The 27,925-nt window shown below is 36.8% G+C and overlaps 2 protein-coding genes across 3 annotated transcripts; both read left to right on the forward strand.

The window, feature by feature from the left end:
- Positions 1-3,471: 3,471 nt before the first annotated feature.
- LOC127524058 (WD repeat domain phosphoinositide-interacting protein 1) lies at positions 3,472-11,048 on the forward strand. 2 transcript variants are annotated; one of them, XM_051915384.1, is made up of 13 exons: positions 3,472-3,810; positions 3,952-4,034; positions 4,332-4,501; positions 4,866-4,962; positions 5,045-5,142; positions 7,017-7,109; positions 7,190-7,260; positions 7,801-7,908; positions 9,079-9,237; positions 9,319-9,426; positions 9,793-9,867; positions 10,230-10,351; positions 10,450-11,048. In XM_051915384.1, exons 1-13 carry the CDS (start codon positions 3,677-3,679, stop codon positions 10,569-10,571), a joined length of 1,440 nt encoding a protein of 479 aa, XP_051771344.1. In that variant the 5' UTR covers positions 3,472-3,676; the 3' UTR covers positions 10,572-11,048. The 2 variants fall into 2 exon arrangements, with proteins under 2 accessions (XP_051771344.1, XP_051771345.1); XM_051915385.1 differs by lacking the exon at positions 9,793-9,867 and having other exon boundaries at positions 3,473-3,810.
- Positions 11,049-12,714: 1,666 nt separating this feature from the next.
- polr3e (polymerase (RNA) III (DNA directed) polypeptide E) lies at positions 12,715-27,925 on the forward strand. Its single transcript, XM_051914944.1, has 21 exons — positions 12,715-12,901; positions 13,632-13,712; positions 13,809-13,859; positions 15,472-15,549; positions 15,631-15,746; positions 15,824-15,906; positions 15,996-16,103; positions 16,596-16,645; positions 16,743-16,862; positions 19,223-19,308; positions 19,431-19,475; positions 19,554-19,645; positions 20,471-20,591; positions 20,671-20,752; positions 20,879-20,938; positions 21,325-21,482; positions 22,955-23,016; positions 23,543-24,027; positions 25,716-25,793; positions 26,229-26,354; positions 26,680-27,925. Exons 2-21 carry the CDS (start codon positions 13,674-13,676, stop codon positions 26,734-26,736), a joined length of 2,097 nt encoding a protein of 698 aa, XP_051770904.1. The 5' UTR covers positions 12,715-12,901; positions 13,632-13,673; the 3' UTR covers positions 26,737-27,925.

A 27,925-nucleotide genomic window follows, 5' to 3' on the forward strand; every position in this document is an offset into this window, starting at 1 on the left:
TGACTGAGGCGTCTGTTACCTGAGTCTGATCTGACTAAACACACACACACACACGCTCGCAGGGGGAGGAACTACAGCACGAAAAGAAAACATCCAGACTCCCTCTGACACTCTCCACCTCCACACACACACTCTCTCTCTCACACACTTAAATTAATAGCTGAAACTGTAAATGACCCACAGATTACACACTCTTCAATGAATTTGCATCAGCCATTGTAGAAAACTTCAAAAGAACTCAGAAACAGTCCAGGTTTCTTCATCCTAATGGATAATCTAATCCCAAGCTGGTACAGACACTTATATAGAGCAAACTGTGCCCCAGTGCGTATCTCACGAACACTGAAGCCTTAAACAGGTCAAGAGTTCAGTTTAAACCCGGTTGAGATCAGTGTGATGTATGACAGCACATCGTCTGCTTGTGCTCTCTTGTGTGTGTTTACTCTGTAGTATACAGAGAGATTTATGATTAGAGAGAGACATTCTTCCTCCACAACCCATCATCAGCATGCGATCAGCTGAAATGCCTTGATTTCAATGACTGCGACGTAAATCAAAATAGGATTCAGTGTAAAGCTGAATATTTTATCGTGCGTGACAGAGGCTGTCTGGATTCATGCCATCTCACACTGAATGCTGCTTTTGTTTGGACACTATTCATATTAAACCATAACCCACATTTTTCTCTGTACCAACAACAGAGTGCTGCGATCCGTTCACCTGAACCACTGACAATTAAACTTGAGGGGTTTCCTTTACCATCAGCCAACAGGGAACGTTCTGACAAGGTTCTCTCAAAGTTATGAACAAACGTTACATTAATAGAATGTTCGTTCAAAGTTATCTGGTCTTTAATAATATTCTCAAAACATTAGAACAAGAACATTATTTATACATTGATATATATCATGCATCGTTTATTCTGAAATGTTTTAGTTGGATGTTCATCTAACGTTTTTTAAATGTTACTACTTGTTTCAGAACGTTCAGAGAACATTCAAAAGTAACGTTCCCATAATGTTTGAAGAATGATACAATGGAACGTTCCCTTAACGTTCACATAACCAAGGGGGAAAAAAAACATTTTACAAATTGGAAATAACATTTTACTAACATTAGCGAAACGTTCATATTTTTGTTAGCTGGGATCTTTCATTGCTTTTCGCTCACAGGTATTTTATAAGGTTTAATTGATGCCTTTTCCCATCATCACTAATGTCACTTGATATTTTAGTCAAACTCAAAGGCTCAAAACGCTCGCACCTGTACATGTTCCCGCTGAATTAATTAAATAAACATTTTACCTTTGGAAACATGAGATGAAATAATGACTAATCTCTCAATAAAGCTATTTTTGGTGAAGCATATCAGGAATGACAGTTTAATTATGGCAATTTTACTCCTTTCTTGTTCAAAATAATCATGGTTCTCCACTGTACTCTTGCAGAAAGCGTGATATCTCTGAGGTGTCAAAAGAAGAGATGAACTTTACTCGACATGAAAGTCGATCCTGACCAGGTGCCGTAAACACACATGCGACTTTCTTCTTTCTTTCTTCCACCTGTCCTGGACAGATCTCCTCGGAAAAGTGCATGACAAGCATTATAGGCTATTGAACTTACAGTAGATATGAAAGATCAAATCAATACTCGCTGCCATCCGGGACTTCTGGATTTTGTGTGTTTGAAGAGTGCATGTAAATCAATGTCACTGGTAATCTATGGAGTCAATATAATGCCACATACGTTTAAAAAAGAATAAAGTATTGAGCAAAAAGTGTTGTCTTATCGCCCCCTCCCCTCCTTATACTGTCGACAAACAGACTGGAAATACAGCGACACCTAGCGGCGACTTTTGGAATCACTCGCAATCTTTCCTTCAGAACATTTGACTAGACCTGCAGGTGCCTAGACTGTCTTAAAGGGTTAGTTCACCCAAAAATGAAAATAATGTCATTTATTACTCACCCTCAAGCCGTAAGACTTTCGTTAATCGTTAATCTTCAGAACACAAATTAAGATATTTTTGATAAAATCTGATGGCTCAGTGAGGCCTCCACTGACAGCAAGATAATTAACACTTTTAGTGCCCAGAAAGGTACTAAAAACATATTTAAATCAGTTCATGTGAGTACAGTGGTTCAATATTAATATTATAAAGTGACGAGAATATTTTTGATACGCCAAAAAAACAAAATAACGACTTATATAGCGATGGCCGATTTCAAAACACTGCTTCAGGAAGCTTCGGAGTGTTATGAATCTTTTGTGTCGAATCATGATTCGGATCGCGTGTCAAACCACCAAACTGCTGAAATCACGTGACTTTGGCGCTCCGAACCGCTGATTCGACACAAAAGATTCATAACGCTCCGAAGCTTCATGAAGCAGTGTTTTGAAATCGGCCATCACTATATAAGTCGTTATTTTGTTTTTTTGGCGCATCAAAAATATTCTCGTGGCTTTATAATATTAATATTGAACCACTGTACTCACATGAACTGATTTAAATATGTGTTTAGTACATTAATGGATCTTGAGAGAGGAAATGTCATTGCTGGCTATGCAGGCCTCACTGAGCCATCGGATTTCATCAAAAATATCTTAATTTGTGTTCTGAAGATGAACGAAGGTCTTACGGGTGTGGAACGACATGAGGGTGAGTAATAAATGACATTATTTTCATTTTTGGGTGAACTAACCCTTTAAGGACCAGTTTGACCAACTAGCAGTTGAACTTTTCAGATTCAAATTATACAATCTACATTTCTATCTAACTGACTTAAAGTAAAAAAAAAAAAAGTCTTATATAAACTAATTAGAGGACTACCTCGAGGGCTATTCTGAGAATTTTATGCAACTGGACCCAGGTGTTTTCAATATTTCAGATTTCACTGACCCCCATCATAAAATTTAAAAGGCAGCTATTTATTTTCGCAATGCTTTACTTGGCGCGATTCTCTGATTGGTGGAGATTTTGAGTAGAATCCTGGGTAATGTAGTTTTCACCAGGAATTCTGCTGTTAAACGTGAATATTTCCCCCTTCATGATAGCAATATTCTCTAACATCTGTACAAAGATAAATACGCCAGGTAAAAATATGGGATCATTAAAAAAGCTGCTGCCATTTCCGATTTTAAGAAAAAAATCATTGGACAAACGACTAAACAACATGCTCTGAGTTGTGCAGAAACACTGAAAAGTCAGAAAATCCTAAACAAATGTGTCCAGTGTGTTGGACGCGTGTGTGTTTGTTTAAGTGAGACATTTCACCCGACTCATTCGACCAAAACAATTCCTCGTGCTGTTATTGAGAGTGAAAGCGGCCAATCACCAGCGGCTTTTCAAAAGCCACGCCCACTGGCCGTCCTCCAGGCGCAAGTGTGAGCCAATCAGACACAGCTTTCGAGCAGTATCGAGACAGACGTTTTCCTTAACCAATAAGATTCCCCATGGCTCTATGACGTAATCGCATCAGTCAGCTGGTTTTTGTTTTGCTCAAACTGAACACTGTGCGTGTCAGCAACTGGACGTTGTTAATCGAGCATGTAATAATAATAATAACCTTAAAAACAATAATTAGTTGCCCAACATGTAATTTTCTTTGAAAGCAAAACTGCCACAATTTATTGACATATACTAGCCAAGCGTCAGTGCTGAGTGGGGCAGTTTTGGGATGATCGAACCGATCCCAGAGTTCCGAACCGGAGAGAAGGTGCGAAGATCCGGTTCTTCCCCAAACAGGCAGAGTTCTGATGGATCTCCGGAACTCCAGAGACTCTTCTGCGCTTCCTTCAACCAGGACACAACGTGAGCGCGCATATGAAACCTTTCGAGATCCGTATGATCTTAAAAACTAGACAGTTATTCCATATCACATGACATTTAAGCTTCATTTGCATTGAAACGTATCTATCTATCTATCTATCTATCTATCTATCTATATTTCAGGTCTTTGGCTGTTGGTGGTAAGAATGGCTACAGGCTTTTCTCTCTGTCCTCTGTTGACAGAATGGATTGCATTCATCAAGGAGGTACAGAAAACTGCTTCAAAATTATGCAATCATATTAATATGCAAGCCAAACATTTGGCCACAAGGTCTTTGACGTCACATTTGATTGCTGCAGCATTTTGGGAAGATTGTAAAATAAACAGAAGCAAGGCAAGGGTCAGGTCATCTCAGACCATGAACATGAACAGCTGCATTTTGTATCTAAGCACAGTGACATTCAATCACTTTTTGTCTTCTTTGTAATGTAAAATTTAAATGTGTGAAATACTCAATGTGGCCACTGTGTGTGAAGCTGTTTGTCCGTCTCTGTGTGGTCAGTCGAGAGCCCTGATGTGTGTGTGGCGGAGCGGCTCTTCTCCAGCAGTCTGATGGTGGTCGTGAGCAGATCTACTCCGTTCCGGATGAACATCTACCATTTCAAGAAGGGCACAGAGATCTGTAACTACAGCTACTCCAACAACATCCTCGCGGTCAAGCTCAACCGTCAGGTACGCCACACATTTAACTCAACATAAGTATGAAAGAAATTAATACTCTTATTCTCTTTCAAATAGATGCTGTTCTTTTGAACTTTCTGTTAATCAGATATTCCTGACAAATCAGTTTCCACAAAAATATGAACTGTTGATAATAATCATAAATGTTTCTTGAGCAGCAAATCATCATATTAGAATGATTTCTGAAGGATCATGTGACACTGAAGACTGGAGTAATGATGCTGAAAATTCAGCTTTGATCACAGAAATAAATTACACTTTACTATATATTCACATAGAAAACAGCTGATTTACACTGGAATAATATTTCGCTGTTTTTACTGTATTTTTGATCAAATATTTTACTATATTTCAGAGACTCGTAGTGTGTTTGGAGGAGGCCTTGTACATCCATAACATCAAGGACATGAAGCTCCTGAAGTCTCTTCTCAACACGCCACCAAACCCCAAAGGTGAACCGTCAGTGATCAGAATGTGTCTGTATTCGGGGTTAAACTGGGCCGGAATGATCTGTAAATCCTTTCATTCTGCCAGGTCTCTGCGCATTATCTGTCAATCATTCCAACTCATACCTGGCGTATCCTGGGAGCTTCACCGCTGGAGAGATTACTCTGTATGATGCTGTGAATCTGGTAAATGTTTCTTTAAAAGGAAAGCAGAGCTCAGTATGTTGACTTGAGAAAGCTATTTAAACTTATTGAGAAGCGAAGCGCACTATTACTATCTCACATGTTAGAAACATGCTAAAATTTCTTAGCATTGTGTTAATTCACGCTAGAAACATGCTAAAACAATGTGCTAAATCATGTTCGAAAAATGCTAACAATGATGTTAAATCATGTTAAAATATGCTAGCAATGTGTTAATCCATGTTAGCAATATGCTAATTCTTGGAAGAAATGTGCTAGCAACATGTTAAATCATGCAAACAACATGTTATAGATATATATCTATGACAACATGTTAGCAATTTGCTTATTAATGCTAGAAACATTTTAACATGTTAAATTCCATTCGAAACATGCTAGCAATGTGTTAGCAACGCTAAAACATGCTAGCAATTTGCTAATTGATGCTAGAAACATGTTAAAAATGCTAACAAAGAGTTCAATCATGATAGCAATGTGTTAAATCATATACTAGAAACGTGTTAACAACATGCTATACCATGTCAGCAATGTGCTAATTCACGTAGAAAAATGTTAACAGTGTGCTAAATCATGTTAGCAATGTGCTAATTGATGTTAGAAGCATGTTAAAACATGTTAAAACATGCTAGCAATTTGCTAATTGCTATTTTGAGTTAAATCTTGATAACAATGTCCCAAATCATGTAAGAAAAATGCTAACAAATGCTAAATTATGCTAGCAACATGCTACCAGTATGCTAATTCTTGAAAGAAATGTGCTAGCAACATGTTAAATCATGCTACCAACATGTTAGCAATTTGCTTATTAATGCTAGAAACATTTTAACAACATGTTAAATCACTTTTGAAACATGCTAGCAATGTGTTAGAAATGTTAAAACATGCTAGCAATTTGCTAATTAATGATAGAAACATGATAAAAATGCTAACAAAGAGTTAAATCATGATAGCAATGTGTTAAATCATGTACGAAAATGCTAACAACAATGTTAAATCATGCTAGTAACATGTTAAAACATGCTAGCAATTTGCTAATTGCTAATGTTCTAAAAATGCTAGCAAAGAGTTAATTCATGATAGCAACGTCCCAAATCATGTAAGAAAAATGCTAAATCATGCTAAATCATGCTAGCAACATGTTAGCAATTTACTAATTCATGCTAGAAACATGCTAGCAACATGTTAAATCACATTAGAAACATGCTAGCAATGTGTTATATCATGTTAGCAACATGATAAAACATGTTAGCAATGGGCTAATTGATGCTAGAAACATGCTAAAACGTTAGCAAAGTGTTAAATCATGATAGCAATGTGTTAAATAATGCTAGCAACGTGTTAAATCATATACCAGAAACATGTTAGAAACATGTTAACAACATGCTATACCATGTTAGCAATGTGCTAATTCACATAGAAAAATATTAACAATGTTAGCAATGTGCTAATTAATGTTAGAAGCATGCTAAAACATGTTAAAAATGCTAACAAAGTGTTAAATCATGATATCAATGTGTTAAATAAAGCTAGCAACGTGTTAAATCATATGCTAGAAACATGCTAAATCATGTTAGAAACATGTTAACAACATGCTATATCATGTGCTAAAGCAACATGCTAAAACATGTTAGAAATGTGCTGAAACATGTTAGCAACATGCTAAAATACCCTATCTATCTATCTGTCTATCTGTCTATCTATCTATCTATCTGTCTATCTGTCTGTCTGTTTTCTGATAGGTCATCAAAACCTTCAAACCTTCAAGCGTTTAAAACTTTCTGGTCAGGCTTTCTCAAGCCAACATATATTGACAAACCTTCCAGTTGAGTTAAACCTCTCCACTCTGATTATTTCAGAATGAGGTGACTGTGATCTCTGCCCATGCCAGTCATGTGGCCGCCATCTCATTCAACGCTTCAGGAACCAGTCTGGCCACTGCTTCTGAAAAAGTGAGTCAGAGAAGGTTGTATCTCAAATATCCTCAATATCATGATTCTGACCATGTTGTGATTGTGTGATGATACCCCAGGGCACTGTTATACGAGTCTTCAGCGTACCTGACGGAGACAAACTGTTTGAATTCCGCAGAGGGATGAAGAGGTAAGAGATATTAGTCCAGTTCATTTCAAGTTTATTTGTATAGCACTTTTCACAGTGCACATCGTTTCATATTGAAAAAAACCCCTTTTGTTTTAATTATAATTAATTTAATATATACTGTTTATATATAGCAATGAAAAGTTTAAAAAAGTGCTGTCTTTACAATGTCAAACTTTATATTTTTCCTCAAACAGTGTAAATGACATTTATACATGGATCTATATAGCTTCCATAATTTTTTTTTTTTTGGAAAGATGACTTAATTTGGGGGTCCTAGGCATCAAAAATCCTGGTATAGATATTAATGTTTTACACTTTCAATCTTAAAATTTAAAATGGCAAATATGTAATTGTAATTGTGCATGAACAGCTAGCTATGAAATTAACCCTAAGGCTATTTTATTCCAAAAATCCAAAAACGAACATTTTAAATTGAAAAAACCACTGAGAGTGTGAAAAGTGTGTTTTAAGACAGAAACATCTATAATTTAAACAATAGTATTCACACCTGGAGGATGTGTTCCCTGTCTTTGTGTTCAGGTATGTCAGCATCAGTTCCTTGTCGTTCAGTGCCGACGCACAGTTTCTATGCGCCTCCAGTAACACAGAGACTGTTCATATCTTCAGACTGGAGCATCATAGACCCAGGTACATACAACAACAACCAATCACAAAACATGTACACTGCATCACGGATGATGATGTGCATAAATACAGCAGAGCTTTACGATTAATCGTTAAAAGATCACAGTCTCGATTCAAACTCCCACGCGATCTTATGACAACGATGTCTATTAAACGTTTGACAACTCCGATCACAGCGAACATTCAGATCTGCGTTCTGAGCCAGAGAGAGCCGTTGTCATGTATAGATATGAAACAGCTTCACAAACAGTCTATTCAACATCACAGTATCATTATTTCTGTCTTACAATAATTCAGATTATCACAGAAGTACTGGGATAAAAGTTTAAAGTTCAGATATAAACACTGATGTCTACAGTAGCGATCGAAATAGAGTAAATCACCAAGTAACTTGATGCTTCAAATAAAGATTGTATCAATTACATCATTACACCAGTAGGTGGTGATAAAGTGACTGTTAAAAAAATGTTTTTGTCATTAGATCATTCAAGACATTAGTTCAAAAACACTGATTTATCCAGTAATGAAACCAGTGAAGACTTTATGAGTGAGTCATTGAATCATTCATTCAAGAGATTTGTTAAAAAATGCTGATTCATCCAGTAATGAAACAAGTGAAGACTTTATGAGTGAGTCATTGAATCATTCATTCAAGAGATTTGTTAAAAAATGCTGATTCATCCAGTAATGAAACAAGTGAAGACTTTATGAGTGAGTCATTGAATCATTCATTCAAGAGATTTGTTCAAAAATGCTGATTCATCCAGTAATGAAACCAGTGAAGACTTTATGAGTGAGTCATTGAATCATTCATTCAAGAGATTTGTTCAAAAATGCTGATTCATCCAGTAATGAAACAAGTGAAGACTTTATGAGTGAGTCATTGAATCAGTCATTCAAGAGATTTGCTCAAAAATGCTGATTCATCCAGTAATGAAACAAGTGAAGACTTTATGAGTGAGTCATTAAATCATTCATTCAAGAGATTTGTTCAAAAAAACTTTGTCAGAACCGCTAGTAAATTATGTTATTTTGTTGTTATCTGTTCAGAATCGTGGAAGAATCATAATCTCTATTTTAAACAAAATAATTGTGATTCTTGCCCTACCGTGTTAAAAGAGCAGTTAATGGACTTCCATGCTTCATGATGTCATGTGTCTCTCATGAACACAGTCAGGAGTCTCCATCATGGTCTGGATACATGGGGAAGATGTTTTCTGCCGCCAGCACTTACCTTCCCTCTCAGGTGTCGGACATGATGCATCAGGACCGAGCGTTTGCTACCGTTCGCCTCGGCGCGGCAGGCATGAAGAATATATCCGCTCTCTCCATGTGAGTCTCATACATGTGTGCTACTGATGTTATGATCATGTGCAGATGTTGTTGTCTGTGCTGATACGTCATTGCCCGCAGGATCCAGAAGGTTCCACGTCTTCTGGTGGCTTCATTAGATGGTCATCTCTACATCTACAATGTAGATCCGCAGGAAGGAGGAGACTGTCCTTTAGTCAAGAAGCACAGGTAGATTACATTCATTGGTTTCAAAAATCATAATCTGCATTGATTTACATTTTTTTTGTCCAATTTGATTCTCAATAAACCATAAAATGTCATTGATTTAGTTTTTTGTCCAATTTAATTTATATTACATCATAAACTATATAATCGATTTACAGTTTTTGTCCAATTTGATTCACAATAAACCATAAAATATACAATTCATTTACATTTTTTTTTTTTGTCTAATTTGATGAATAATAAACTATAAAATATATAATTTCTTAAAATTATTGCCGCCACACAATTTATTGATCTGGTGCATGTTTTTCCTTAGGATTTATGTTTACACGACAACTGTACTTTTTCCTTTGCATTTTTCACATACAGACGACAAGGATTTCAAAACGATCCCGTTCACACGGATCCTCGAAAACGACTAAAATCGCTGTATTCTGCTGCCAGGCCAGTAGATGGCGATGTCACTTTATAAAGAATCACCAAGCACCTATAGACTGAACATGTAATACGCATGTGCATGACGTTACACAAATTTGCAATTTTGTAGTTTTCACGGAGACGATAACAGTATCGTTTTCAAAAACTTGCACTTTGTTTGCATTTTCAGGCCCCCAAAACACAGTTATCATGTAAATGAACGGCCAAACTTATAAAAAGTTTAATAAAACTTTGTGTGTACGCAGTAATTTAGCAAAGGAATGTGATTCTGTGAAACTCTTGACTGGATAAATTAGACCAAAGCTTTTGAACCTTGAGTAGTTGATGGTCAAATCTCAAGATAATTTTGCATTTAATTCGTCCAATAGACTGTACGAAAGTGCTGATGAAGGTCCAGCGGCGTCGGAGCTCGAGGTCGGAAGTCCATCCTACGCAGCAACTGTTGCCACGAGCAGGAATCAAGACTCTCCGTCCTCCAGCTCCCTCACGGGTACATCTGACAAGAGCATATCACATGTCTGGGTCTGTTGTTTCAGTGCTTCTCATAAAGGTAAATGACGGTGTCTCAATGATCCACTTTTCCTTCAGGATACTCTGAGGATGGAGGAGCGAAGAGAGGAGAGCTGATCCCAGAACACGAGTTTGCGGACGGACCGCTGCGTCTGGATGACGAACAGGAGTTTCCTCCCGTTAGCTTTCGGGACACCTGAAGTCCTTCTCCATCTTCATGTTCCTATTTCAGTCAGGTCTGACTGCCAGCAGGTGGCGTCGCTGAGAGATGCAGATCATTGTATGCAGTTATACACAAAATCATGTTCATCATTGAAATAAATAAGAGGCTGATGTAGAACAATCCCTTCACCTTGTCTGTGAATGCAGAACTGATGATATACTTTCACTCGAAAAGGAGTGAAACTGATTTTGAAATTCATCGTTTGAAATTTGTATAAAAAAAGCAATTTACCTTCAGTATTAGTAAGAGTAGAAACATCTACAGTAAAAGTTGTATTAAATCCACCATGTCGAAACATTTCAGTGTTGACCAGATTACAGTAGTTTTAGGGTTTCAATTTCCATATCTGGAAAGCTGGAAAAAGTGTTCGGAATGATTTCACATGATACGCAACAAACCATATCCTTTAATTAGTCAGTATTACACTTATGAAATAAAGTTGCTGAAATGAAAAGTGATTGTTTGTGTGTTTGTGTTGATGTGCTGAACATGTAGAAATGATGTAATATTGCTCTCTGAATTATTCATTATAAAGATACTGTAATTTAGATCAAAGCAACTATGAACAAATAATATAAAATAATATAAAACTAATGATGAAACGACAGTCTTTGTTGTGAAAAAATGTCATTTAGAAACTCTACAGATAAAACTCTTACAGTTTGTTCAGTTTGTGTTATTGCTCATCATTATTGAAGCACATTTCCACCACACGTTTTAGTAAATCATAATTATGACAAAAAAATCATAATTATGGCATACTAAGTCATTCCGTAATATTTACATAAAAAGTTAAATATATGAATATATTGACACTCACAATTTTGACTTTCTGTCATAATTTCAAGTCATTGAGTGTCAACTTTTACTTTTTATTTCTTATATTTCCTTTTTTTATGTTATAATCACAGTAATAATAATGATAAAGAGTTGATATCAAGACTTTCTCATAATTATAACAAAAATTCATTATGACATACTAAGTCATTCAGTAATTATGACATAAGTAAAATATATGAATATATTGAAACTCATAATTTTGACTTGAAATTATGACAAAAAGTCAAAATTATGTGTCAATATATTCATATATTTTACTTATACAAAATTATGACTGTCAATTTTTTACTTTTTTCATTTATTTTACATTTATGTCATAATCACAAAGTCATAATAATGAGGAAAAAGTCGAATTATGTGATAAAAAAGTTGAAATTATGACTTTATCTTTCATAATTATGACAAAAATTCATTATGACACTAAGTCATTCGGTAATTATAAAAAATTAAATATATAAATATATTGACATTTTGACTTTTTATGTCATAATTTCAAGTCAAAATGATGAAATAAAAAGTCAAAATTATGTGTTTTTATTTCATATACTTTACTTTTTATGTCATAATAATGAGAAAAAGTTGAAATGATGACTTTATCATATAACATAAAAATTAATTGTCAATCACTAATTATGACATCAAAATTTAAATAAAATGTAAAAATTATAACACTCAATTTTGACATTTTGTCAAATTATGGGACGAAAATGTGAAATTATGTCTGTTATAACTATGACTTTTTCGTCATAAATATTACTTTTTAAGTCACAATTTTGACTTCATGCCATAATTATGTCATAATTGTGACAATTTAAGTCATAATTTCAACTTAGTATGTCATAATTCCGACTTTTCATCTCTGCATATGATTAGTATGTCATTCTTTCGATTTTTATGTCATAATTATGAAATCATGATTTTTTCTTTTGTGGCGGAAATGGCCCTCCATACATCAGCACATGCATCGAGTTTAATTTTTATATTTAATAAGTTTCTGTGAGAGTGGAGTGGTGAAAATGACATTTTTGAATTTGTTCTCTTAAAACATTTTGAAACATTTTTGTCTTGACTAAGACTAATGTATGCTAATAAACAATTAAATATGCCTAATATTTTCACACATGACGTGCATGTTAATATAATATGTTTGGAATTGTAATAGCAGCGGCAAATAATGTCTTTCAGCACATGTACAGCTAGTTGAATCATGATTTTCCACGACACAGCAAGCTCCCTAGGTATACCGCTCTAGGAGGGATTTGTGACGCGGCCAGTGTGTCGCGGCCGCAGTGCATGGTGGGATTGTGGCGAGCGCACACGGCTCCTCCCCACGTGTTTGCCTGCAGCGCTGTGATGATCATCATGGCAGCAGCAGAGACAGCTCGTCTCCTCCACACACAGAGCTGAAGAGGCTCGAGCGTCTCGGACTGAGTGAAGAGGTCGAGCACGAGCGGCGGTCAGCCACAGGTCAGATCTCACCTTCAGCTGCAGGGTTTGATGGTTTAGTGGATCAGTCGAGGCCTCGGTGTGTGTGTCAGTGAGTTCACGGCATGCTGGCGCTGACAATGTTGTATCAAAAGTTTCACGCGCACAAAGAACATGAATATAAACACATACAGATCGCAAATGTTATGAAATTTGCCGTGATCGTCGTGACGCGGGCCGTGATGTGTCTCTGAGGAGCCGCTAGCGCTTCTTAGCATGTGTCGTTTGCCGACTCTGGCAGTTTCCCTTCATAAGTGTTTATTTTTAGCATTTTTACTTTTAATTTTAATGTAACTTTTTGTGTTCGTGTTTGTTTTAAAGCTGCTGGTCGTCAGTGTCGTGTTGCTCGCTCTTGCATCATTCTGCTAATTATCATGACAAATAGTGATTGATTGACAATTGAGTAGATGACATGAGTTATATAATGTGTGTGTGTGTGTGTGTAAAGTTTAACTTATGAGAATTTATATTTATAGTCGTAATTATGACTTTATATGTCTCTTTCTCTTTATATAGTGTGTTTGTATGTGTGTGAGTATAGATATATATTTACTAGCACAATATTTTCATATATATGTGTATAAACACAATGTTGGTCTCGGGTTGTTGGTAACATGGATAAGATAATCACCAGTATTGTGTTTTTTGACCCATATGTTCACTATCACAGTGTTTTGGTGTTCTGCTTCATAGCGTTCTCTTGTGTTTACAGGTTTGAAGTCTTCCAGCAGTGGTTTCTTCATCTGTCTTCATTATGGCCAGCGGAGACGATGACGATCCAATCATACAAGAGGTCAAAGGACATGTTGAACTTCTACAGGATGATCAAACTGCAGTGTCACTGTTGAGCATCTACCTTCATTCTCTCTCTCTCTCTTTCTCTCGTTAGATTGACGTGTATCTGGCCAGAAGTCTCGTGGAAAAGCTGTATTTGTTCCAGGTAAGAATGGCAGATAATAATCACGCAGAAGAAGGTTATAGCTCACGGTCGTCCAATGTCAAAACTGATATCAGCTGATATTAATGATGTTGTACATAAAAATGTTAGACTAGCGTTCAAAAGTTTGGGTTGGTAAGACTCACCAAGGCTGTTTATTTGATCAAAAATACAGTAAAAATGTGAAATATTATTACAATGTAAATCAGCTGTTTTCTATGTGAATATATAGTAAAGTGTAATTTATTCCTGTGATCAAAGCTGAATTTTCAGCATCATTACTCCAGTCTTCAGTGTCACAATCACGATTATTTTTGGTCAATATTGAAATCACGATTATTGGTGGGCAATACGATCAGTCTTATTTCAAGATATGAGTAATTTGAAATATTAGTGAAATTTCTGAATTATCGAAAACTAATACTAGGGTAACTAATGTACATGTAATGTAAAAGGTTGTCAAAATAATTACAGAAGACAAACAGTCAGCAATACAATAAGACAACAAAAAACAAAATGGACATTAAAAACAAAAAAAGTTCACCCAAATATAAAATTTCTGTCATTAATTACTCTCCCTCATGTTGTTCCACACCCGTAAGACCTTCGTTCATCTTCAGAACACAAATTAAGATATTTTTGATGAAATCCGAGAGGTTTATGACTCGTCCATAGACAGCAATATAATCAACACTTTCAAGGTACTAAAGACATCGTTAAAACAGTCATGTGACTGCAGTGGTTCAACCTTAATGTTATGAAGAGACGAGAATACTTTTTGTGCGCTAAAACAAAACAAAAATAACGACTTTATTCAACAATCTCTTCTCTTTCCTGTCATTATCTTACGCAGGTGACGCAGTAACACAGTGAAGCTTCCGTGTTTACGTCCGAACGCCGGCTCAGTATTGGCCAAACCTGATCACGTGATCAGCATGACGCATGTATGTGATGCTGACGCAGGAGCCGGCCAATAATGAGTCGCCGTTCTGACGTAGAACCTGGAAGCGCTGGACGTAAACAACGTATGAGAAGTTATCGTTATTTTTGTTTTGTTTTTGCACTCAAAACGTATTCTCGTCGCTTGAAAAATAACACTGCATAGTCTAACTGTACATATTAAATATAGATTAATCCTTATTAAAGCTACTTAAGTTATTCAATCAAGATCAGAGAGTGATTTTCCTTTATTTTTCATATATTATCATTAATGACAGACACCAGCAGGTTTATTAGGCTGCTGTCACTTTAAGAGCTGTACAGATCCAATATACTGATACACATGCGTTTTATTTCTCGACTGTGTACGTTTATTTAAGACACAACTGTGTTCACATGAATAATCTCCAAAAACACATTATGACATTTTTGTTGTACGTGTTTAACCACGTATCTGAAGCTTATCCTGTCACTTTTGATCAGTTTAATGCATCTTTTTGAGCTGTGGATTATTTTGCACAATATTTATTTTGCAGAAAGTGTTTGTTTATAGACAAGGCTAGAATTTTGTAATTAATAAAAATGCCAGAGCAGTTTTGGTTATTGACTGATCGTGATGAAATGCCACTAGTTACATAACTTATTGTTGTACATGTTTTAAACGTTTCTCCTCTAGTATCCGGTGCGTCCTGCAACCATGAGCTACAATAATGCGACTCATCTGGCGGCCAGAATTAAACCCAAGCAGCAGAAAGTAAGCTGGTTTTCACTCCTAGTTTCTGAAGTGACTCCTCTTTAAAAGCACAGAGGTCACGTTTTCCCTCCTCATATCCAGGTTGAACTTGAGGTTGCGATGGATACCATGAGTCCGAACTACTGCCGCAGTAAAGGGGAGCAGATCGCCCTCAATGTGGACGGCACGTCCTCCGAAGACACCAACGTTTATTCGACGTGAGGAACATCAGCTTTCTGGTGCTTAGAACCGAACATTGGTGTTATTAGTTTTAATCTTTTCCTTCTTCTTAAAGGAAAATGATGGACAAGCAAACGTTCTCATCAATCCAGGCAACCACGAACACGTCCCGCTACGCTGCAGCCGTGTTCCACAAAGGTAATTTATTATGTAGAAATAAAGTCTTGGATTAGCATAAGTGTCAAGTATTGTAAAGTGATGAGCTGTTATTGATGTGTTGTTGGCAGGAGAGCTTCATCTCACGCCGCTGCAAGGAATCCTGCAGATGAGACCGAGCTTCACATACTTGGATAAAGCTGATACTAAACACAGAGAAAGAGAGGCGGCCAATGAAGGTCAGGAGGCGTTTTGGGGTCACTATTTTTACACTATCATGTCTGATTTGATCTTAAAGTCGCATGAAAGGGAAGTTGCGCTCTTTTCTCCTCTATTGTATCGTATATTAAAGTGAAACGCTTCTCAAACAAGAACAAATGTAGGGCGGGGCTTGATTTTGTCTGTGGGGAATTGATTGGATGGTTGTGGTTTGCTATTGGTGGATCTCATGTGAGTGACAGGTTGCCCCGCCCTCGTCATCAGAGAAGAGAAGAGATGCTGCAAGAGGGAGGAGAAGATATTCTGATTTAAGATTACCAGAAACATGAATTTAAAACGATGATGTGCACCGATAAATCATTTATAAAAAACACTAATATTCCATATAAAAAATAAAACATTAGTTTATTACTTGTAAATCATTTATTAATCTTAGTTGTAAGGTGATGGAATTATGACCAGTGTGTTAGATACATTATTATTATTATTAACTAACGAATGTGTCCGTACAGCTGGAGACTCTTCTCAGGATGAAGCAGAAGAAGACGTTAAACAAATCACTGTAAGACTTCATGCGGTTGTTTTTTGTTTTTGAACAGAATGCAGTCACTGTGTGTTTTGTGCTCACTCCTCTTATTGTTTTCTTGCCCTTTAACCAGGTGAGGTTTTCCCGCCCGGAGTCAGAGCAGGCCCGCCAGCGCCGTATCCAGTCGTACGAGTTCCTGCAGAAGAAACAGGCTGAAGAGCCCTGGGTTCACCTGCACTACCACGGTCTGAAGGTGAGAGTGATCACATGACCCACACATCCTGGCACACTAATCTCAGTGTGATTCTCAGCTACAGAACAAACAGAAGTCAAAAGCAACAAATCTTTGCCCTGCACCATTAGCTGTGTTTCTATTCACACATTATTTTTGTGAATTTAGGGATATAAACACTGGATGGAAATGCCAAGATGTACATAAAAAACATATGCAATTTTTGTTTTATTTGATAAATTGTCATTCAGCAGCTCTTTTACACAGTATAAAAATGCATTCTAAAAAAAAAAATCTAAGCAATTTTTTAATCAGGCATCTAGAATCAATAACAGTATTTTAAAGTGTCCACAATAACAGTACTGTGCATGTTTATGATCAGGGTTCCCACGCGCCTTGAAAGTACTTGGATTTCAGACACATGAATTCAAGGCCTGGAAAGTACTTGAAAACATATTGGTCCTTGAAAGTGCTTGAATTAAATTTGAAGTACATTTTGGATATATTCATACATGCATTAACGTTACATTCATTAAAATCGTTGTTTACCATGGTGAAAAGCAGAGAGGAACGGTTTCTTCACGACCAATTTCAAAGTTCCGTGCGACTTCCGCTAGGGGGCGAAATGAGACAATCGGATGCGAATGTTGTGTGCAGTGGAAAGGCGGCTTTATAGAGGTGTGCAATTTTGATTGTGGATGATTAAAAGGTCTCCGATCTGCTTTTGAAGAAATAACGTTGCATCGTGTTAGTTGCAGTCCTGGCGCCTCTGTCTCAACATACTGTGTAGTACAAAGCAACATACATTCACATCACATGCTAACACAGCGGTAGAGTTATACTCACAGAACACTGCAGTTCACAAAAGTTTATTTTTGCATGAGTTTTAAAGCCTTGCCGGTTAAACACATGCTTTTCTGAGTGGATACACCCGAAGCGCGCACACTCTAAAAAGCCTGTCAAACGCTGCATTTGCTGGACAGTGTTATCATTTGCATTTTACTCTGTTAATACCGTCAAAAACACAACAGGTTTACACCATCGGTTAAGTGTAAATGCCAAGTAAACAGTCGAATGCGTGTCAATAAATTAGATGCGCGCCTGAGCCTTAAAGGGACAGACAACACATGCTGTGACATGTCCTTAAAGGGATAGTTCAACCAAAAATGAAAATTCTGTCTTTATTTACTCACTCTAAAGTTGATCCAGACCTGTATTAATTTCTGTCTTGTGCTGAACACAGGAGAACATATTTTGAAGAACGTGGGTAACCAAACATTTGCTGGTACCCATTATTCTTCCCTACTATGGAGCTCACTGGGGACCAGCAACTGTTTGGTTTCCCACATTCTTCAAAAAAAAAAAAAAAAACTGTTCAAGAGAATAAATTTATTCGGGTTTAAAACAACTTCTACGGTGAGTAAATAATGACAGAATTTCCTACTTTTTTTAAAAAATTTCTTTAATACAGTAGCTTTAACAAGAAACTTATAAATTAGTATTTTTATCACTTTGGGCTGAAAGTCTGTCATTCTTTTTTTCTTTAATATTTTGTTACCTTGTAAGGCTACTTTTTTAATATATAGGGAAATTAGTTTGACTGTACTGCTCAGTTACTGGCAAAATAGTAAAATCAACATGAAAAAGATTTGTGATCAAATCATGAATCGTGATATTTTTGCCATATCGCCCACCCCTACTTATTAATAAGAATATTATGCATATTATGTAGAGTTAGTTTCCCCATAGGGGGCGTTTTCCCCCACTCTACCCTAAATTCACAATTGTGTCTTATAAAGTCAGAATTGTGAGATATAAATTGCAATTTGATTTATTTTTCTCAGAAGTGCTCATTTATATCTATCAATTCTGACTTTTTTTTTTCTCAGAATTGCAAGATTATATCTATAATATATTGTATATATTCTGACTTTATAAGACACAATTACGATCCATATAATCCTTATAACCCATATAATTTTTTTCACTCAATTGCAAAATGTATTTTTACAATATTCTCTCTATATAATAATGTTTTTACTCAAGTAATGATTCATTAAAAAATGAAAACCAAAACTAGTGTGGAAAGATTGTTAACATTAGAGATAAGGAAGCTGCAAACGGTTTTAATATATTTCCAAAATGAATGTACAAATGATTCTGTACCTCTTCCGGGTTAAAAAGGATGCAAATGCAATAGGTTAAAATGTAAAGTACTCTAAGAGGTCTTTCATGACGCTCCATATGCTGGGATGTGAATTTGATAGGTGCTTGATATAAAATAAACTGTGCTTTAAAAAGTCCTTGAATCTGGTGTCCATGAAAGAGTGGGAACCCTGTTATTATGCATGAATCCTCATTTATTGTGATTGCTTCTGTAGGACGGCCGTTCTGAGCATGAGCGCCAGTATCTTTACTGCCAGGCCATGGACACCACAGAAAACACAGAGCTGGTGAAAACACCACGGTTAGTGCATGGAGTGAAGCTCTGTTGATTTCACCCATGATGGACACTGATGTGTTTAATTCCTCCTGTAAAGTGTGTGTTTTGCTATTGGTGTTCATCTGATGTTTTTGTTCTCTCCTCAGTGAATATCTGTCCATGCTCATGCCGCCTCTGGCTGAAGAAAAAGTGTAAGTAGAGGAACTTTCTGTAGGATGCATTGAATTTTTCAGATGTTTTCTGATCTTATTTTGTGTCTCGTTCTCTAGCGTGAAGCCCATGGGTCCCAGTAACGTTCTCTCCATGGCTCAACTCCGCACCCTGCCTCTGGGTGATCAGGTCAAGACGCTGATGAAGAACGGTCAGCTTGGGTTACGCTATTGTTTATGGTCTATTTTTTCTGTCTCTATTAGGGCCGCATAAAATAGATATCGCAATATGGTTTAGTGCGATTGTCAAATCATGCAGGCTGCAATTTAATTAATGTATGCGCTTCCATTTTCAGTGAAGAAATCAAGACTTAAATATTGGTATTGTAATTTTGCAGTAAAAAAAAAGTAATTACTTCTACTATTAACACTGGTTATTACAATATATTTCTTATTTTATTTAATATTTTTATTTGATAATCACAATAAAATCATCATTTTATAGTCATATTGAAAAACAGTGGAAATGTGGCACATGAAAACTGAAGTGTTATAAAATAATTTTCAAAAAAAAAAATGGTGTAGGATTTGTTTCAAAACTATTTTCACACAGAAATTGCTAGTAAATAGAAATGCAAGTAACATTAAATTAAACTTGATATTTTGAAGTGGAAAGACAGAAATAGTATTTTGTTGTAAAACATACTCCAATAATCTTTCAAAAAATATTTTTATTACTGTGAAGTTTTTTTGTAAATCATTCAGCCATTAAAAAAAAAAAAGTAATTTTACTTTTTTTAATATTTATTTTCTGTGCAGATTTACAAAATCAAACAAAAGTCTATGCTGGAAAATAATCACCCCATTCAGTCTAAAATGATTCATTCTTTCCGATCATACAGTATCTGTTCAAATCATCTGGTGAAAACTCTATTTTTTATATCGTAATATCACTTAAAAAACAAAATATCACAATTGAGTTTTCCCCGATATCATGCAGCACGAGTCTCTATATAGATGTTTTCTTTGTCTGTCAGTCAAGGTAATGCCGTTTGCCAATCTGATGGGGCTGCTGGCGTCAGGGACGGACTCCACCTCCGTGCTGCGATGCATACAGCAGGTGGCGCTGCTGGTCCAGGGCAACTGGGTCGTGAAGAGGTCAGGCATTTTACATTGTTTATGCCAAATCTGAAGCTGATGCATGAAGTGCTAAAATCCTGTGATTTATTTCTTCCAGTGACGTGCTGTATCCCAAGAACACCTGCAGTTCACACAGCGGCGTTCCTGCTGAAGTGCTCTGTCGCGGCCGAGACTTTGTGGTGAGACTAATATGTATTTTAGCTTTATATGATTTGGATTGTAATGACGAGCACTACCATTACGTGTAGTATAATATGTGTTACGCTTGCTGATTTCCTAAAAGTGTTTTATCTTTGTGTTCTCAGATGTGGAGATTCACTCTAGAGCGAACCCTGATGAGAAAAGAGGTCACTGCCATCATAAAGGTTTGTGAGCTGAATTATAATCACTACTTGAGTACAACAGAAGATGGCGCTGTAAATCAGCTTACTAAGATATAGAGATGACTGATATTTATATGGATTTGATGTAAGTATCTGCTGTACTGTGTACAAGCATCAGAATTTCATCATATAAATATCAGCATCTGTCATAAAAGCCTGATGTACCAAATATGATACTCAACAAATTAAAAAGTCTAAAGTTCCAATAAATTGTTCTATATTCAAGAAAGTTGATTTTTCTGATTATTATTTCATATGTCAGGCTTTACAGGGTTAATTATGATTTTTTTTTTTTTTTTTTGTGCATTAATCATGTATGTTAATCAGCACTGCTGGTATTGATGGTTATCTCTTTCATGTGACTCCAGCTTCCTCCGGAGGACGTGAAGGACTTCCTGGAGCAGATGTCCGTCCCTCGATTAAACCGAGGCTGGGAGTTCCTGTTGCCCACAGATCATGATTTTGTCAGAAAGCATCCTGATGTGGCTCAGCGGCAGCACATGCTTTGGCTGGGCATTCAGTCCAAGTATGAAATAGCCTCTTACGATCTTATGAATTTGATCATTTGTTGTATTTAAAGAGAAGTTTTATCATTTATTCACCTCATGTTGTTCTAGCACCATATTTTCTTTATTCTATGATAGACAAAAGGACTGTTTTGATAATCATTCCTCCACTGTAGCTCTCAAATCTCATCCAAACTTCCCATGACAATCATTTCCAGTTTTTCAGCCTGTTTCTCTCACAGAACTGTTGTGCACAAGCCGTATGGACTTTATGGTGCTGTTTTTTCTTTCTTTTTTTGGGCTTATCAGTAAAAATCATGTGCTTTCATTGTATAGAAGGGCATCTATTGTGTTTAGTAAAAAACAAAGTAAATAGAGCACAACAGTCGGGTTCTGGAAGTAGAAATCCCATTCATTTTCTCTGTAGGGGAATTGATTATTAATGATAACCGCATTATTTCAACTTATTTAAATCATGATGTTTAACAGCAGAATTCCTGGTGGGAAAAACTACATTACCCATGATTCTGCAGAGAAATCTCCACCAATCAGAATCAAAACTAACAAATTGCGCCAAAAGAACCACCCACTTCCATGAAGCATTGCAGTTGACACATGCCCTGTCCAAATACCCACACTTGCGGTCTTTGCATTTGACCACTTGTCTACTTACGTGACGCATTTCCTGTATTTGGCTCAAGTGTTCAAGTAGGCGTGAAGACTTTTGATTACCCAATGGGACACACTTTATAGTCTTGCAAAAAATGCAAATGTTTACTGCTTTTTTTAAAATTATTATTTTCAATACTTTGCATTTTAAAATACACTTCTAAATGTCTGTTCAGTGGTCGCTATGTAACCAACAGAAAACAGATTTTGGGGCATGTGAGTTCCCGAACATAATGCATGATGGGATACGCTTAGTGTGGGTTTAGTGTGCATTAAGGGCACTGCATTTGGGCATTTTTAAGACATGGGACATTCTTGCGCACTTCCTTTCTGTCGCGTGCACGCGCTCTCAAGTGCCCAAGACCGCAAGTATGGGTATTTAGACAACGCAATAGATTTGATATTTCTCCATTTTTAATTTCAACATGTCATGTGCAATGCTTCATGGGATTGTAGTTCTTTCCCTCAAAGCTTATGTTCACAGTTTTGTTTTTTTGTTCGATTTTCAATCAATACAAATACTTATTTGCTTCAAATCAAAGTTTGTAAGGTGTTTCTCCTCGTATCTGGTTGGCTTGTTTTATGGCTTTTAACTCTTTAATGAAGACTTTTAAAAAATCCCTGTGGGAAAATGAATGGATAAATATTTCTGGAACCAAGACAGCTGAAAAAGTGGACTTAAATTATTTAAATTATCTTTTTTTTTTTTCTTTTTTCTTTTTTTTTGCAGGCTAGTGCTTTAGCTAAATAAGAGTATTAGATATTGTACACAGTTTGATCTTAATACGAGTCTCTTCGTTTCTAAATAAACACTATATTGCAGGTTGGAAAAAGTGTTCAACTTCTCCAAAGATGACTTTGTGCCTAAAAAGGATGTTCAGATGGGTATGTTCTGACTTTTACTTGTGCTGTTTTTTTGTTTGTGAAAAGGCTTCTGCTCGCCAAAGCTGCATTTTTTTTTTTTTTTTTTTTTATCAAAATAATGCAAAAAAAAAAAAGTAAAATTCAGAAATATTATTATGTAAATCAGCTGTTTTCTATGTGAATATATAGTAAAGTGTAATTTATTCCTGTGATCAAAGCTGAATTTTCAGCATCATTACTCCAGTCTTCAGTGTCACATGATCCTTCAGAAATCATTCTAATATGATGATTTGATGATCAAGAAACATTTATGATTATTATCAATGTTGAAAACGGTTCATATTTTTGTAGAAACTGTGATACATTTTATTTTTCATGATTCTTTGATGAATAGAAAGTTCAAAAGAACAGCATTTATTTGAAATAGAACCTTTTGTAACATTATAATTGTCTTTCTGGTCGTTTTTGATCAGTTTAATGTGCTGCATTAAAACATCATACTGACCCCATACTGAACGCTCCTGTACGGATGTGTTTGTTGCTGCAGATCCGGTTCACGTCAGCGGAGACCAGCGACTCAAAGCGGCCAGAGAGAACGCGAGGGAAAGCCACACCGTCCTGCAGAGAGAGCTGGACGCTCGCAGACTGAAGGCGTCGCGACCCCTGGGCTCCTCCGGTGAAGCCTGTGCTCCGGTGCGGGTCAAACAAGAGCCCATGAGTGACTCTGAGGAGCCCATGGACACGTCAGGCCCGCTCCTGAACGGCTCCATCAATGGTTACCCTAACTCTACCTCTCCGGACTCGGACCCTCATAACGGACACGGGGCCGGTCACGCTTTCACCCCTGAGCTGCAGGAGTTTGTGCAGAGCACCTTCAGAAAGCATTACGTTCTGTGCCTGAGCGAAGTGAAGCGGCTGTTTAACCTGCATCTGGCCAGCTTACCCACAGGTCACTCCGCGTACGGACATGTGACCGACCGCATGCTGCAGGACACCATCCTCCAGAGCCAGTGTAAACAGATCCTGGTGCCTGTAAGTACTGTGACGGGATCATCAAAATAAAGGTTCCTTTGATTATTAGACTATTTTTTTAAAGCTTTTTCAGAGCAAATAGCGTTAGAATATCTGACTTTTATTTTTATATATATATATATATATATATATATATATATATATATAAATAAAATATTTAATATCATATTTATAATTAAATATAATTGAACCCTTCAGAGTGTGATGTTATATCTAGGGCTGCCCCTAAATAAAGATTTTCTAGTCGACTAGTAGTCGTTCATTCAAGCCATTAATCGACTAATCGCACGTTTAATTTCTCAAATATATACTGAGGAGAATACTAAACCATAATGAGCTCGAGCTCAAGCACACATAAAGCTGCCACCGATTATCAATGTGTCGGGAAAAAAAAATAATTTTAATTTATTAATAAATAAAGTGTTTTCTGAGTCAGTGTCGCTGCAAAGATGAAGTTGATGATGCTGACTCTCATCTCCGCAGTGAACGCGCCTATAGAGAGAAATACACTTTGATACTGATTACACAAGCAGAGAGTATTTCTTTTTATTTGAATTAGTTTATTTAAAAGTAGAAATTTCAATCTTTCTATAGATATATTTCTCATGTCTGTGAGGCAAGTATACGCTGAGTTTCAGTTCATTTTTGTGACGCGCTCCAGTTCAGGGAGATCGAGACGGCAGAGAGCACTTCCTGTTTGTGTTCTTTATTTTACAAAAGCACAACATTTTCATGTTATTGTGAGTTTACACAAATAAAAGTAAATCCTTTGCAGTTTTGAATGATCTGTATGATCGAAAATGACGGAGTATTTTAAGTTGTTTCTGCTGTTATCAGAAGAAATGCCAGTGATCGCGCCGGCGCCTCCATAATCGTGCTATACTTCAGCTTCACACTCCACACAAACACTTGGATATGAGCCGAATAATATCGCATATTAATCTAGGTTAACGTTAGAGCGAGCGCTACTTACATGTTTCAAATGATAAGCCATATTTGAGGTCGATGGATGAGAGACGAAAGTTTAGATTTCCTGCCCGACACACTGTAATTACCACAAGAATCCGCTGTTCACTGTCTGATCCGTCCCTCACGGACTGCGTGACTTCAGCACGAGGTGTTTTCCTCTACGACTGACTAATAAATATTTGGTCGTCTAATCCTCTTACAGTCGACTAATGATTAGTCAATATTAGGGAGCAGCCCTAGGTATATATCTAAACCATCACAGGCAGTTACATTTGACCCTTTCCCATAATTCTACATGTGTTTCCTGTTTATATTTTATTGTGATTTTTATGTATATCAAGATTTCCAGTAATGTTTAGTGGACACTGGATTTTTGTTATAAAATTAATACCTAAAAAGAAACAAATGTTATGATGTGGTTCCCAAAGAACTAACCAAAGGTGAACAAAGTCAGAATACACGTTTGATGAAATGAAAGCATTGGGAATGATTATATATTATTGTTTTGAAGTAAGAAGATTAATTTAGCGTGCATCAGAGGGTTAATAATTGTTTTTGTTTTGTTTGTTTCGGGCTTTAATTCCCTTTTAAGTCATTAATGTCCGTGTCTGTCCTGCTGCTTCAGATAATGTGTTTGATTTTAAGATGTGCTTCAGTCCTTTGTTCCTGAAGCTTATTGGATTAAGGGTGTGTGTGTGTGTGTGTGTGTGTGTGTGTAGTTTCCTCCTCAGAGCGGTGCCACGGCGGACGAGCAGAAGGTCTTCGGTCTGTGGGAGAGCGGAGAAACCTTTGACAAGGTGCTTTAGATGTTGTGAACTACTTTCACACTGTCAGTCCAAATCCCTTTTACTTGCGTATCCGATTGGAATCTGTGGTTTTTATATCATCTCCGCTGGTCTGTAAACATGTCTCCGTTATATTGTCATTTTTGGCTCGTCCGGCACTTTTCAACAACACAACCTTCTTTCTGCAGCGATTTTCAGCATGTCTCCAATAACGTCTGATGTTTACATTTTATGTGGCGTGAGAAAATGACATAAACGACGCAGAATCCGTGGATTTCCAGAAATGCAATTTGAATAGGATTTCAAAGCATCTATGAATGTAGCTCAACACGGATTTGATGTTTTTTTTTGTTGTTCACGCTTGCTGAATCTGATCTGATTCCAGTCGATCCGCACAAACGAGTCTGAAGGAGGTTTTTGAGCTGAATGCTCTGTTTTCCTCCGCAGCACCGGCAGGTTCTGTTCGAGATCTTCATGAAGAACTATCGCGTCAGAAGAAACGTGATCCAGACGCGCCTCACACAGGAACTCGGTGACGCCGTCACCAAAACCGACGTGGACCGACTGCTCAAGGTGACACAAACTTTTCAGCTGTCAGACACAATTATTTTTGCTTTTAGTTTTTGTTTTATTGTGTTTTGTTGATTTTGTTTTTGTTTTAGGGTTATCATAATGTTGTTCATCTTATTTTATTTGTCGTGTTTTATTCTGTTCTATTTATTTATTTTTACTTTTTAATTACTTTAAAATTTAATTGAGAATAAGTATTTCTCACTTATCTAAACATTGATTTTGCAAGTTTTTTTGTGCTCTCTGGATGGCTGAAAGCAGGAATATGTTAATAATAACTGTCTGTGTGTGTGTGTGTGTGTGTGTGTGTGTGTGTGTGTGTGTTCAGGAGTGCTGCGTGAGTTTGGGAGGGATGTGGTATCTGAAGGGAACAGTTCACTCCTGACGGAAGAGCCGGAGCGCTGGGATCCCGTCAATCAGCTCGTCTGCCTCAGGAGGCGGAGCAAAAACACATGAACCAATCACGGCCCTCGGCTGACCGGGGCGGGAGGAGCATCTGCATACGTTAACCCTTCTGACTCACACGAGCGTCTCCGGAAAAGGGCTGAAGATCGATTTAATTCTGCCATGTAAGCGTAAGGAACAGAGTCGTTGGCCGAACGCACACTCAGACTATCAGTTATTCTGCTTTTCTTTTGGTTTCTTTTGTATAATTTAATATGAAAGTAGTTGTTTCGAATAAAGATGATAGGAGATCATGGTTCAACTCATTTTATCCTGCTTGTGGCCTTTGGGAGCTTATCGTCATATTTTGGCCTTGTTTAGCTCATATAACTGACTGAAAAAAGATGTTTGGTTTAATAATTCCCTTTTGGTTTTATTGAATATTGGGTTTTTTGTTCTTTCCCCTTGTGTATAAACATGACTTCACTGTAACCCAAAGAATCAGGCCGCAGGATTTGAAGGGCATCAGGTCACAATAAATACTCTGATTTTCTGACTTTGTCAAATATTAATTTCTTATTGGGTCGAATGAAGGCCTCGTGGTTCACTTTATATTCTCTGAAATGTTTACAGCTCTTACAACCAAAAAAATGGGATAAAACATGCAGACATTGTGGTTTCTGGAGCAGTTTAGATCAATTCTAAACAACAAACAATAAAAAGCTAATATATAAATCAATGTTAATGCCATCTTATGACCTGAAGGTAGATTCTCAGTGAAGTTTGGAGAAGCAAATTCATATTTTCAGCCTTCTGATTAAATGAGAAAACAATGTATACATTATTTCTTGTGAAAATGAACAGTTACACTATTTTTTCCCTCGTTCTGCGAGTGAATCAGAGGTTTTGTCAGCTACATTTCAACGGTTAAAGTGGTGTGAAAGAAAGTGCCTCTTAATTATTCAGGGGAAATACTGCATCAATCGTACGATTATGACTGAAATCACCTTCACCTGCGTCTGTAACTACACATCTGTGTCTCTTCCACAGCTGGATACGAAGCGTTCACTGACACGTCTGTTTAAGCATTCCACATGTTCAGATCATTGTTGCCAATCTGTGCGGTCACAAACCCCAAAATCAGCCGGTTTTTATTTGTATGTCATTCTGAATAAACGTTGCAACTGAAA

The sequence above is a fragment of the Ctenopharyngodon idella genome, chromosome 12 (genome assembly GCF_019924925.1).
Source record: "Ctenopharyngodon idella isolate HZGC_01 chromosome 12, HZGC01, whole genome shotgun sequence".
NCBI classification, from domain to species: Eukaryota; Metazoa; Chordata; class Actinopteri; order Cypriniformes; family Xenocyprididae; genus Ctenopharyngodon; species Ctenopharyngodon idella.